The following is a 13,496-nucleotide window of genomic DNA, read 5'->3' as shown; positions in this document are numbered from 1 at the left end:
TAGATAACCCCAGCCCACCAGAAAACCTTGTGCCTTCCTATCATCAGTTTTGGTTTTTGGTTATTTATTTTTCAGCAGTCAAGGCTTCTAAACAAGTTAAACTAATAATAATATTATTTCATTTGGCTTATGCAGTACCTTTAAAATGATGGTGACTCAAGGACTGGTTTGTGGAAAAATCCCCACCTGACAGCATATGACGCTTGTGACTTTATTGTTCCCATCAAAATGCATTTAAAGAAGATCCTAGCTGCTGTGACACAAGACACCAGAGTTCTCTCCAGAACATGTTTGTATGCAAGGGAAGTTAGGCACAGATGTGATCTGACTCATGTCTATCATAGCTTCAAAAGCATAAGAGAAAAGGTGTTAATTATGCAATTGGAGAAGCACAACAAAATATTTATACTATACTATGAATGTTTTAGCAAAGGATGTAAAACTGTAAAGCAAAGCATGAAAAGGCAGCTATAGGAAGATCTATTGTTTAGGCACTGAGAGTCTCAAAGTAGGAGGAGAAGCAGTGTTCCTTGGTATATTCTTCTTTCTCCAAGACATAAGCAGTGGCTGTGAGCATTAGCATGAGAAGGAAACCAGATGAAGACAGCTCTAAGCTCCTTCTTAGGTAATGTCCCTTTTCCATACTAATTGCAATTTTGTCTTACGCATACCCAAATGTGTAATTTCTGATACCATTTCCTAGGTTATCCTGGCCTTACAATATTACTGAGATGGCTAGGTGGGTGCTCTTAACTTTGCTAGATTCCGGTCCCCTGTGGGTCCCCAGCCGTGCCCTCCGGTCACTCATAGAGGATGCCTATTTCTCATAAAACTCCCTTTAACTATATATGAAATCCAGCCATTCCTCACAGCACTGCCGAATTATAACTAGGTCTTAAAAATCTGGAAATATTTAAACTAACTTTTTCAAACAGAGATGATCTACTAGAAGTCATGAATGAGGAAAATACTTTCATTGCCTTGACTTACGGTGAATATCAGAAATGCCTGTGAGGGTGGCAATGCTTCCCACATTTATGACTGGTAGTGCACCAGTAAGTTAAAAAACACCTGCAAGTACAAAAATAAAGCAAAGAGGAGATTCTTGGTAGAATAGTTGAATCTCTAAGAATAGTTACTGTTGCCTTGATGGTGTTTGGCTATAAACTGCAAAGGAAGGATACTTTATGGAATATGAATAATCTAATAAATAAACATTCTTGTTGCTACAATTTTGCTCATAACTAGAAAAAAAATGCAATGCTGAAGGTAAGAGACAACATTAGAGCAAATTCTTTTCCAAGTAAACGTGTGATGGACAGGAAATCTAATAAAAGACAAGTATACCATCTCTATTTCAGCTAGTTAGAAAATTATTTCTGCTCCCTCTCCCATCCAAATAACATGCGTAAAAAATAACCCAAACAATATGTTTTTAAAACAGCAATGCATCAAAAGTGTATTCATATTTGACACTTCTCCGTTTCCTTTTCCCATTTGTGAAAAACACATTTCTGACTACAACAATTTTTTTTGCAAGAATTCTTTGTATTTAAAGTCATTTTCTATACTCATGCTTAAAACTATGTTCAGGCTCAAACTCCTTATTAAAATGAGGTTTGAAGAGGATATAAGAACACTTGGTGTTATTTGCATCATATTCTCCTATAATTGCCTCATACGCTATCAGTAATGCATGAATCTTTACTGACATTTAAGCTGAGAATTCTTTTCCTTAAGCCAAATTTAATATAAACCCTGGGATTCTCCTGTGGCTGCAAAGAGCAGATCACAATTTCAGTGAGTCTGCACAGTGATGTTCTGTGGCTCTGGTCCTGGTGTGCTCTGGCTGGGCTCTGGCCAGTTGTGCTAATGCCAGGAGGTGGAAGGAGAAATCGATCATTGATAAACTGATTCCAACTGTGCACGAGGTTTCAAACCTTTGGCAAATCTAAGTGGGGATGTTTCCTGAGAAAGGACTACAGTCCCAGAGCACATTCTGCTGCTAAGCTATACTTGCATAAATGCAGAGAAAATTGACAGACTTCAGTGGATTTGGCAGGTATTACACTGGCAAGTGTGGAAGGGCCTATCCCAATGTTACTCATAACATTAAGGAAATGATAATAATCCATTGCATTTAAATAACTCCTTTCATCCAGAAGGAATGTACAGTGTTTCAAAGAGCATATATATCATTTCTCAAAGTCATAAAAAGAGCTATTAAAAAAAAAAAATCAGCTGGTACTTCGTATTTGTCTGTGAAGCATCACATGACGAAGTGCAATAATGAAATGTCATAACAGTGGAAGAATGTGGACACTTACAGATCTTGTCTAAAAATATTAACTTACAGCTAAACCAGGAAATGAAGCATTGCCCTCAAAAACATCAGTCTCCTAGAATACAATGCCATCTCTATCTCACATTAAAATCCTAAGCTATTCAGGCAAATAGATGTAGCAAACCTATGGCAAACTACACTTGTATACCTATGTGTAAAATTTTAGTCTTGAAGCTGCTGATGTAGAACTAGATATTGTAAACAACCATCCTTTTCACCTTCTTTCATCAGGGAAAGCTCTTCCAAGTGCTCTTGAGCCTTCAGACATATACTGATAATTCTGCCTGAGCTAGGCAAAATGGTTATACTGCAGCACATGCTTATTCCATACATACTCTTACAAGCTACCTTGGAATAAAGAAGTTCCTGTATTCAGGCAAAATAAAAATACCATTATTCATAAAGTACCAGATTTTTTAACGATTCATTCTTAGTTTCTCAGAAATGCTTTGTAGCATTTCTGTCTTTCTCATTCTTCAGTGGGTGTGCTATTATGATGCAGTCTGAAAGATCAATATATCTTATAGCTGAATGTATCCAGAGTAACTAAACTAAAATGTTGGAAAATATATATATATATTAAATTAAATAATCAGAACCAACAGACACATAGAACCATGTATTTAAGAACTGCTACAGTATATTAAACTAATTATTATCATTTGCTCATCCTTTATATTTCAGTTATTCAGTTGCAAAATCCATTTGCAACACTCCAAAACAGCAGTATGGTGTATATAATGTTATAAAACCCAAATGTCAAAGTAACAAAGGCATATTTGCAGACACTGTCTAACCTGAACTGCTCTCTCTATTCCGAGGCACAGTGGGTGAGGTAGCCCATCTTGTCAAACATCTGAGAGGTTGCTCTGAGGCTGCTGAGTTTGCATCATTGGAAAGAGGGACAGATTTACTTCCAGTAAATCTAAATCAAGGAGGAAGATATGGGGAAAAAAAAAAAAAGGAGAAGATGCTGATGCATGTAATTTTTGAGACTTCTTTGTATCACATGGTCTTTAATAACAAATCCAGATTTGATATTATAAATTAAAGATGGTTGATGTGCTTAGAAATCAAAAAACATTTGTTTGATAATTCACTGTAAATGATATTCAGCTAAGAGTTCTGTGTCCTCGCAGAAAGCCAGAACCTTCTTTCTTTTAAAATGTAACAGGTTCTGTCCAACAGAAAACATTTGCTTTTAAGGTGCTACAAGCAGTTTCAAGAGAAGACAATCCAAAATTTTCAGGTCAAGAATCTCACTAGGAAACATATTCATGGAAAAGAAAAGACAAATAGAGGTGAAAGATTCCATAATTCCCTGGTTACTTTTCAATGTTTGGTTTACTTTTTCAATGGAGGAAACTTAAGCTGAGTTTGTACAATTTGTAGGGCAGAGCTGTAGTATTATTCTGTTGGTGTTACTTCCGTTTTCTCCTGTCCAGATATTATGCACTATTTATATGAAGAAGGGATTGAGAGTATTATCTGGAATTAAGGCTACTGCATGAATATATTGAGTCTTTACCATTTAGATATAAGAAACAATTTTTACCTTCTGACTCGATTTATATTCTTTCAGTTTTCTCTACCACTTGTGAGAGATTGTTATGATTCAGTCCATGAGACACAGATGTGGCAAAATCCATCTTATACAGAATAAGTTTTTTCTGTATATGAGACATTGAAGTTCCTAGGGAGAATTACAGACTCTTTATATCCAGCTTTGGGTTATAGTAATAATGCAGATAATGCCGTTGACTTTGTTTAGAAATAATGTCACCTTTCCTGGAGTATTTGTTGTTGTTTTAGAAGGCTTGAGGAAGGATAGATAGCAAATAACCTCAGTTTTCTAATACTGACTGAGATATCATAAACATTTCTATCCCTTGTTGGATGCCAATGGCAACATGGTGACCAAGGATCAGGATAAGGCTGAGGTACTTAATGCCTACTTTGCCACAGTCTTCAATAGTCAGACTAGTTGCTCCAGGGGCACAGTCCTTCTGCTGGTAGATAGAGATGGGGAACAGGACAGGCCCTTCATAATCCACGATGAGATGGTTTTAGACCTGCTCCGAAAGCTGGACACTCACAAGTCCGTCCCCCACAAGGGGCCAGGTGGATTGCACCCTTGATTGCTGAGGGAATTGGCGGATGTGGTTGCTAAGCCATTCTCCATCATCCTTTGACAGTCCTGGCTAACGGGGGATGTCCCAGTGAACTGGAAACTAGCAAATTCCTATCTTCAAAAAGGGCCGGAAAGATGATGCTGGTAGCAACAGACCTATCAGTCTCACCTCGGTGTGAGACCAGGCAAGGTTATGAAATGGATAATCTCGGGAGCCACCATGGATCAATTAAAGGTCAACTAGGGGATCAGGCCCAGTCAGCATGGGTTTATGAATGGTAGATCCTCCTTGACAAACCTGATTTCATTCTATGACATGGCGACCCACTTAGTGGATGAAGGTAAGGCTGTCGATGTGGTCTATCTGGAGTACCTTGAGTACTGTGTTCAGTTTTGGGCGCCTCAGTACAGAAAGGACATGGAGGTGCTGGAGCAGCTCCAAAGAAGGGCAATTAGGCTTGTCAAAGACTTGGAGAATATGCCCTACAAGAAGTGGCTAAGGGAACTGGGGCTGTTTAGTCTGGGGAAGAGGAGGCTGAGGGGAGACCTTATTGCTCTCTTCGAATACCTGAAAGGTGACTGCAGTGAGAGGAGGGTTGGTCTGTTCTCAGTGGTGACAGGTGACAGGACAAAGGGAAATGGCCTCAAGCTGCGCCAGGGAGGTTTAGGTTGGATATCAGGACAAACTTCTTTACAGAAAGGGTTGTTAAGCACTGGAATAAGCTCCTCAGGGAGGTGGTTAAGTCACCATCCCTGAATACGTTTGGTTAAAAACCATTTGGATGTGGAGCTCAGGAACATGATTTAGCAGTGGGTTGTTAGGGTAGTATGGTTAGGTTGTGGTTGGACTTGATGATCCTGAAGGTCTTTTCCAACCTGAGCGATTCTATGATTCTATGATTTCTACAGAAAAAAACAGGTCTAGGTTGTCTGACTTTCATTAACGTTACTGAAACTTGGCTAGGACTAGAGGTGTGCAAACAAAGCATTATGTGAAAATACTGACACTGGATGTTGAGTAAATGAATGATAGGAGAAGACATGCTATGGTTTGCAGTCAAAAAGAACATTGGAAATGTTTACAGAAGGGTTGGATGGGGCTTTGAACAGCCTGATCTAGCCCCTGTCCAGAGGATTTGACTAGATATATTCAGTGATTCTGTGGTAATGTCACAGGATAAAGTGGTGCCTTCACCAAGTAACTCCTAGATACTTATGTTCTGCAGAGGCAAATATTAGTGTTATAGTTATCCATCACAATATATCCAGTTGAGAAATAGCAATATAGGGTGCTAGTAAGTTACCCAAAGATGGTCTTTATCCTGAGGAATTTACAGCCTAACACGGGATGAGACAACAAACCCACAGCGGAAGGCAAGATAATGGAGAACTTCAGCTTTCAATTGTACAGAATCTCAGTGCAGTCAATCCATCTGCTAGGAAGCCTAAGACAACGTTTCTGCTGGACATCATCTGAAAGCATGCTGGAATAAGTGATACAAACATAATTTAATGTAATTTGTCCATCATTTAAATCTCAACCTAGAGTACATCTGAAAATATGTACCATAATTGCCTCCTTGCACTAATTTTTCCACATTACTTCATCCAGAGAAGTACCAGGAACCACTTAAAAGATACCAGAAATGGAGTTCAACTTGTCTGAGCTTATAAGGGATGCAAACAGTATAAGGATCCCTCATACACTCTAATTTGCAACACTGCACGTCTAGAACTCATGCTGCCATTTTCTCCAGATATCCCTTGATTCAATACATGAATGGGAAAGTACCTCAGAATGGTGCTTAGAGCAGCAAGGCACCAATTTAAAGAAAGAAACGAGAAAACCCACACCATTCCTGGTAATTCAGCATCTGTTTCTAGCCAGAAGTCTTGTGTAAAAAAAAAGTGGTTACTCATTTATAAGCCAAGACAGTTTAATCTAATTTAATGATAAACTAGGAGAACATCAGTAATAACTAGTGAGAGCTTTCTGCTCATCACCAGTAAGTACGGTTGCTTATACATACTGAAGACAGCTTTGAAGATGAACTTTTATTAGTCACTTACAGAGACAAACCTGTTGGAAGTTGGTATTAATAGGAAAAAAAAAAAAGCAGTACACAACTCAAACCTGGTGCAAAGATTTATTTCTAATCACCAATAAATCATATAATGAAGAATCATCCCTAAACCCCTCACCAGCCTCGATAGTAAGATGTGAAGATGCTGCTGCCTAAGGTAAGGAAAGGTCAAGAGTGAAGCTAAGCCTGATAGCTGTGAATATACTTATGCTTTTCCATCAAAGCAGTATCACTCCTTTACCAGCCCATCAACAATCATACTGAGCTCTGAAGCAATTTGAAGCAATTTTATTAGCTAGCATTCCTGCAAAGCTGTTTGAGGATATGTAAGCATATGAGGTCAGAATTACTCTGCTACATACAGGATAATTGGAGCTTGGTTGCTTTCTTTTGGGGAAGAAGAGGAAAAATTTAAGGCATGACAAATGGTCACTAAAATCTTGAGGAAGGAGTAGCACTCTGTTTGTTGTCCACCTTTCAATCCTTACTTTTATCTTACAACATCTTTTTCTAAAGCAGCCTGTATTTCTTTAATTCTTCAGCAGTTACTATATAGAGAAAGGCTGAGACACCAATAGCTATGTCATGTTCATCTGATCATGAGAAGCAGATCAGGTCTGCTGTAATGTTTACTCCACATGGGAATGTGTGCTAGACAACCTATCACTGGAATGTTGAAGCTGAAGGATCTCACAAATCTTCAACTTCAGACTAGGCACCTGATGTGTGCCATAAAAGGCAGTTAACTAAGTGAAATCTCATTAGGACAAGAGAGGATATCATGTACTGCAAGACTTAAAAAAACAGTCTTTATTTAGTTTGTGCTGTACAGGCCCAGCTGGTTGCATATTGTAGCAGGGGACCAGTGCTGGGCAGAAGAGTTAGTCCTGCAGGTTGTGGCACATGTTCAGTTGTATTTCCAGAATTCACTTGAACCTGGCCACTCACTCGGAGCTCAGCTGTGGTCTCAGTTCACTCTGTTGAGAAGTCTCAGACGTGCCCTTTCTCTCTGCAGAAGGATCTTCTGATTCACTAGTGGTTACAGGAAAGACTTCAGTAAGTTCCGGTAGAGACTGAGCGGAGCCTATTGCCAGAATATTTTACGAAGGCCAATTGCTACTTACAACATTTAGTATCAGAGAAGCCTACAGATATATATTTTTTAATAATCATCATTTATGATTATTTGTTTATGATATGCCAGTGCAGTTTTTGCTTTCCACATTTTTAATCCAGGAGCCTGACAGAACTGACTGAATACAGAGTGTTTGCATCATTTTCAAGTGAAAGAACAAGGTTTCAGCAGCCTTGAAACCCGCTGTTTCTGAAATTTAGTTCATTCCTGAATTTGAGAATCATTCTGTCCTTGCTGATTTCCTGGGGCTGGAGGTATGGAAGGGCTGAGAACATGCATGGACTTGGTCAGTTATACAGCACAAGTAAAACCTCGGTTATTAATTCAAAATGGTAATTTGTTTCTCCTGTGGAAGAGGTGAATCAGTTAAAACCAAGCAGGCATCAATTAGAACATGATATGATCACAATGAAGGCCTCCCTAAGACGGTTTCCAAATTATGAATAGATGGAAAGCTGTAATATGCAAAACAGTGCATAGGCTTTAAGCATGCGCAACTCTACTTTTTTTTTCCATCTGTCCATACTGAAGTCTGACTGCCAGTAAGTTTTAGCATGCATAGTAATTAGAAGAGGTATTGGTCTTAGTTAGCCTTCGTAGGGAAGATTATGACAAAGTTTCCTTTTCCCCTGATAACAGGTTCAAAATTGAGAGGACATCATCTGGTCTGTCATATCGAACACCACAAACAACAGTTGCTTGGAACCATAGGAAAGAATGCTGATTATCTGGGGATTAGGTACTACTACTAGAATTTGAAGGCTGTAGCAGTACTTACATGAGAGCAGATAACACAGAAGCGAGCAAGCCAGCAAGCAGAAGGAACACTGACACACTTAGGATTGACGTAATGACAATCATGCTTCCACTCCTTCGGCCAGGCCAGGTATCAATTTTCATGGGAAGTTTAGCTAGAAAACCATGGAAAGAATGTTCCTATGATTCATTTTTTCACTATGTACACCCGTACTAAATGGGGGAAAGCAGATGATTTAGGGAAGAAAAAACTGATGTCTAGGTAATTTATAGCAAACAGGTTTTAGACTCAGAGTCAGCTTTTAGAGGTTATAAGCTAGACAAATATCTGTATTACCTAGAAATTTTGGCAACACCAGATTACATGAACAGGCACCAAGTCTGCAACCATGTGTACAAACTTTATCAAAGTTTTAAAGTACACAAAAGAAGCAGACCATTATCCCATATTTAAGTTTGCTACGCCTGTACTGAAAGGCTGACAAAATTGTTAAAGCTGTAGAAAAGAACTAGACATTGCTCATTAGGAAATCAATGATGTCCTAATGCAAGCAAGGCTACTTCAGAAGACCTGAGCAAAGCTACAGACTTACCTTTTCTGGTTTTGATTGGATCAGACCAAAGAGTTTGGTCTTTTGTGACATCTTCTGTGTTATCAACCAACACGTATTTAAACCTGTGAGGAAGAGAGCATTAAATTAGGTATTTCAGAACTTGAGCTTCCTTTTGTAGATTAGCTTGTCAGACTCCAGTTTTTTTGGCTTAAGTATTAGGCAGAAACAATGAAAGATAACTGGCTATTTTCAGAGATATTGTAAGGAACAAATAGAATTAATAGAAGAAGTATTCTGTGCTATGACATGTAGAGTTTGCACTCCATTCTTGTGAGTCTTGGCAGGTAATAGCTTTCCAGAACTATTTTTTCCCAGTTTGCTATTCCGTTATGAAGAGCTTCATTATTTAAAGCAGCAAGTGGTTTTGATTTCCATATGGAAGTCAAAGATTTTGTCCAACAATAGAAACCTTTGGCACATTCTTTGATAGGGAAAGCATTGAAAAAGCAGGCGAACAACAGATTTGGCAAAGGAATTCAGTTTCCATTCCACAATAGTTGGAGTTCTTATAAATGTCTGGAGACAGAGGAGGGTAGACAGTTTTCACAAAAGGGCCCACAGTATTTTGTTTCAGAAGCAAATGTCTCCACAGCAGATACAGCTTCATGTGGCTGCCATCTTTACTACGGCTTTTAAATAGTGGATAGCAGCAAAACCCAGTATTTTGGATAACAGCAGTGAGGGTGCTTACACTCCCCAGATGGTCCACTTCAACAGATGGCAGGGGCCGGACAAGCCTGCAAGCTGCCTGGCCCTTATTGCAAAGTCTCTGATTACATTGAGACCTTCCCGGAGCCTGAGGTCGCAGAAAAATTTGGCTCCCCAGCATCCCATCAAAATAAATCAAACAGGGCCAAACTCATGTCTGCAATTTGGCAGACCCATCTAACACAAAATACATGGTGAATAATCTCAACTTCATTCTTCAGACAAACTCCTTTTCTTCCATCAGTTTCTGATCAGATACTATCACTAGATCATCTGCTCCAATATAGGCATAGATCCAGAAGTTCACACGTGAGTTTTCCTACTGACCCATAAATTTAACTTGATAGAGCTCACCCTTGCAAGTGCACCATAGGGCACAATCTGCAGGGTGCTAGAGCAAAGTCAAGCCTTCTTCGTAACTGTCATCGCAGTAGGGCATTTCAGCCCCCAGTTAGGGACTGGTAATTCACATCATACTATTATAAGAGAATGCTAAAGAGTAAAATTTCTTTCTTAATTGAGTTTTAAGAGCAGCAATCACCTTGTAAGAAATAAGAGTTATACCTGTATGTTGTGTCGGGTGCAAGAGGAGGATTGCAGACGTCGAGGAAGTTTGGGTCATACAAACAAGTCCCATCATCCCCAACTCTGAAGAGGTATTGTTTCAGGACATCGGAAACTTTGTTGATGTCTCCTGCATCAGCAAGCTTGGGGGGTGACACACAGTTCGGTACATCGAATGAAGCAGCCTTGTAAGGTCCAAACTGTCCCCCATGTGTTTGTTGGAATGTGCTGTCCAGTGGCTTGCTGTTGCTGTCAGTCACCACAGAGCTTATTGTGTTTGCTGCAGGAGAGGTGGTTTTTAGCAAGGCCGTTAGAACTAGTGCAGCCCTTTCACTTTATCCTATGTTTAGTTGACAACTTTCTCTTCTATCCCGAAACACCTGAAACCAAATATCTACAAACAGGCTGTATAGTGACCCTACTCCTTCCTCCTTATCTGTTGTCCAAGCTTTTTACACGTGTTCCTTAGAAACCAGGAAGTATATGCAATGTATCTCAGGCAATACTTTTCATTAGAACCCTCCCAAATTTCCTCTTTTTCCAGGGATCTGACAGGCTGCGGTGGCAAAGGCTGTTAATCACCCCTACCTCACACAGCTCCAAAAAGCATCCAGAAGTCTTGCTGTTTCTGATTTGATACTATCGCCAAGGCAGTTTCTATAGAGCCACAATTCTGTCTCATGGAGCAGAAACCCCGAGACCTTGGTTGTACAACAGCTGCACCCCCCAGAACATCACAATATGCAGACCAGCGAGTAGGAGCTGCATGAGCAGATGCAGTATCTACATTCCTGACCTGCCAGGCATGCCAGTGCTTCCAGACAACATGACAGAAAGTCTGAAAGTCTTCATGGCTTCAAGCCAAGTATATGTTTGCACCCAGCTCTACAGCATCGTTTAGAAAGTTCAGTTCCAACTCTTAAATTTTTCCTGTTGCAAAGCCAAGGCACAAGTGTCAAGAGATGCTCCCAGGCTCTGCAACTGAGAGTAATTTATTCTGAAAGCTCCATCCAGCTGTTCACACTTAAGTACTGCCAGTTTTTCCACAGCTGCAGTATACTGGAAACTACTTAAGTTTGTAAGCATTGTGCTGTGCTCCTGGAGCAGAATTCTTGCAACTGTTTGGCCATGAGAAGTTTTTAGGTATGATACAATGCAAAATTAAGTCTGTTCTGAAAGATAAAGGTTCAAAATCTGACTTCAGAGACAGTGCTCAAGTTATTTGAACAGAGTCAAGAACGTGAAAGTGAAAGCTAGCCATGACTTGAGCTTCTGGGGCTGTCTTCCCTAAATTTGAATACTTACATCTAGGCCTCCCTGCTCTCCCAGTGTCCTCTTTCAATAACTCTCAGCGTGGCTGTGGTGAGCTATTCTCTAAGCAATTTCAGGTTTTTTTGTTTGTTTTTAAATTTATTAGGTAGATCAAGTCTGATAGTGACATTAACAAGAGTAGACCTAAAGGTTACATTCATTCTTCAGAAATTTACTAGGCTGTCAGTTTTGTTGCATACTGAAGCATTTCCTTACCAGCAGAGCTGAACATAAGGTGTTAAGTAAATTAAATTATCTTACATTTCCCCTCTCCCTGCTTGAAGATGCATCCAAGGGTGAGACAATGCGCTTTTCTGAAGACCATAAAAAAATCCAAACAAAATTCCTCCCAGTCTGCCAAGAAACAAGTTTGCATCTGCCTGATTTAAAAGCAGCAGAAGAGGTTTTTCTCTATGAAACCTCTTTTGTAGAGATTCATCTGTCTGCAGAAAGCTTTTCCCACAGAATCCATAGGAGACAGAGTGGCTGATGTCTTTTCTAACACAAAATGTCAGATCTAGATGCATATTTGCAGTAATAACTGCTATCAGGTCATTGTAGCCTTTTATATGCACATAATGCACTTGCAATTTGTTTTAGACATGCAAAGAAGTGTACTTCATTGGTGGGAAGCGTCTCAGAAGGCAGTGCACTCATAACTGCACTGGTAGCTGTACCAGACAGTCTATCTGGTTAAGGTTTCGACCAGTCCAAGGCAATGAAGAAAACTCCTTCCAGTGTTTCTGAAAGAGCAACACTCAGCAGTGCAAGTTTTAGCCTGTTTGGGCTGTTGACCCATTCCTCCCTCCCACCCCACAAGATCTCTCATCTATGCGCCTCAGGAAAGGAGGCTGCAGACAGCCTTTGGGGGCAACAGTAAGATATAAAGTCATTCATTCCTGTCAGATTAAGGAGTAGCTCTAGCTGGCATTCTGCACAGTCTGCCAGAACAGCAGGAAGCAGTGAAGGCAGCTCTTGGTCATGGCCAGCGATGATTAATTGCCAAGCAATTATGAAATTAATTTTATGAATGAACCCGTGTGCCGGGCATCTTTGCTCACCAGTCTAGCATTACTTGTCTTAGTTACAAATAAATTGGATCCCTGCAACCCTAACTATGAAGCAAACAGCAGAGGTTACCCATCTTTTCTCAGCAGATTTACTCAGGGGATTTGGGGTTTTATTCAAGGTATTCATGTTTAGAGAAGGTACCAGATATTGGTCTACTTGGGTTCATTAGCAAGATCTGGGCAAACTGTTTATAACTGATAGTACTGTTCCACACCTTCAGAGAGTCAGCTTACACAGTGCACACCTTTAATCAGTTCCACTGAATTCCTATAGCTACTTTATAGTAAGACTTTAGAAAAAAACTGAGACCAGAGGCTCAGCTTGCATGTAGCAAGCATGTAGCTTACAGCTATGTATTTTTCCCTTTTCCCCCATTGAGACTTGCTCCCACCAAATTCTGAAGAATAGCATGCAGTGGCCATATAATGTAGTTATTTTCTAGAGATGAAATAATGCTAGATTCTTACCTGAACTTTTCATCACATACAAGTAGATGGCATAAGATTTGTTTGGATATAGTGAGCTATCAAACACACAGAAAGGTTTCTCTAGGGCAACTGTAGTGAGAGTGGGATTGTTTGTTGCAAGCTGAGGGGCTGCAAGCTGAGGTTTCATGCTCTGATCTGGAAAAGAAAGTTACCAAAGTAGTATTGGAAAATCTTTTTCAACACGGGTCCTAGGAAAGAGATTTAAGAAAAAGCAAAAAGAAGCAAAAACAGAAAACAAAACAAAAAAGAACTAAGACACAAAAGCACATACACACACACACACATGCAAA

The 13,496-nt window shown here is 39.8% G+C and overlaps 1 protein-coding gene across 2 annotated transcripts in view; it reads right to left on the bottom strand.

Moving 5' to 3' along the window:
* The window catches only part of UPK3A (uroplakin 3A), a 6,456-nt gene continuing 314 nt past the window's right edge, over positions 7,355–13,496 (bottom strand). The window contains exons 2-6 of one of the 2 annotated variants that reach the window (XM_021384685.1): positions 13,186–13,341; positions 10,337–10,616; positions 9,044–9,126; positions 8,473–8,605; positions 7,355–7,591 (exon numbers count right to left, since the gene is read on the bottom strand). In XM_021384685.1, coding sequence (XP_021240360.1) covers positions 7,504–7,591; positions 8,473–8,605; positions 9,044–9,126; positions 10,337–10,616; positions 13,186–13,341 — 740 coding nt within the window. In that variant the 3' untranslated portion in view covers positions 7,355–7,503. Of the gene's footprint in view, positions 7,592–7,827; positions 8,041–8,472; positions 8,606–9,043; positions 9,127–10,336; positions 10,617–13,185; positions 13,342–13,496 lie in introns of those variants that run through there. The other variant, XM_021384686.1, reaches the window with a different exon arrangement.

Source organism: Numida meleagris, chromosome 1, assembly GCF_002078875.1.
Source record: "Numida meleagris isolate 19003 breed g44 Domestic line chromosome 1, NumMel1.0, whole genome shotgun sequence".
NCBI classification, from domain to species: Eukaryota; Metazoa; Chordata; class Aves; order Galliformes; family Numididae; genus Numida; species Numida meleagris.
Note: the sequence above shows the minus strand (reverse complement) of the source record. Positions and strands in the feature narration are given on the sequence as shown.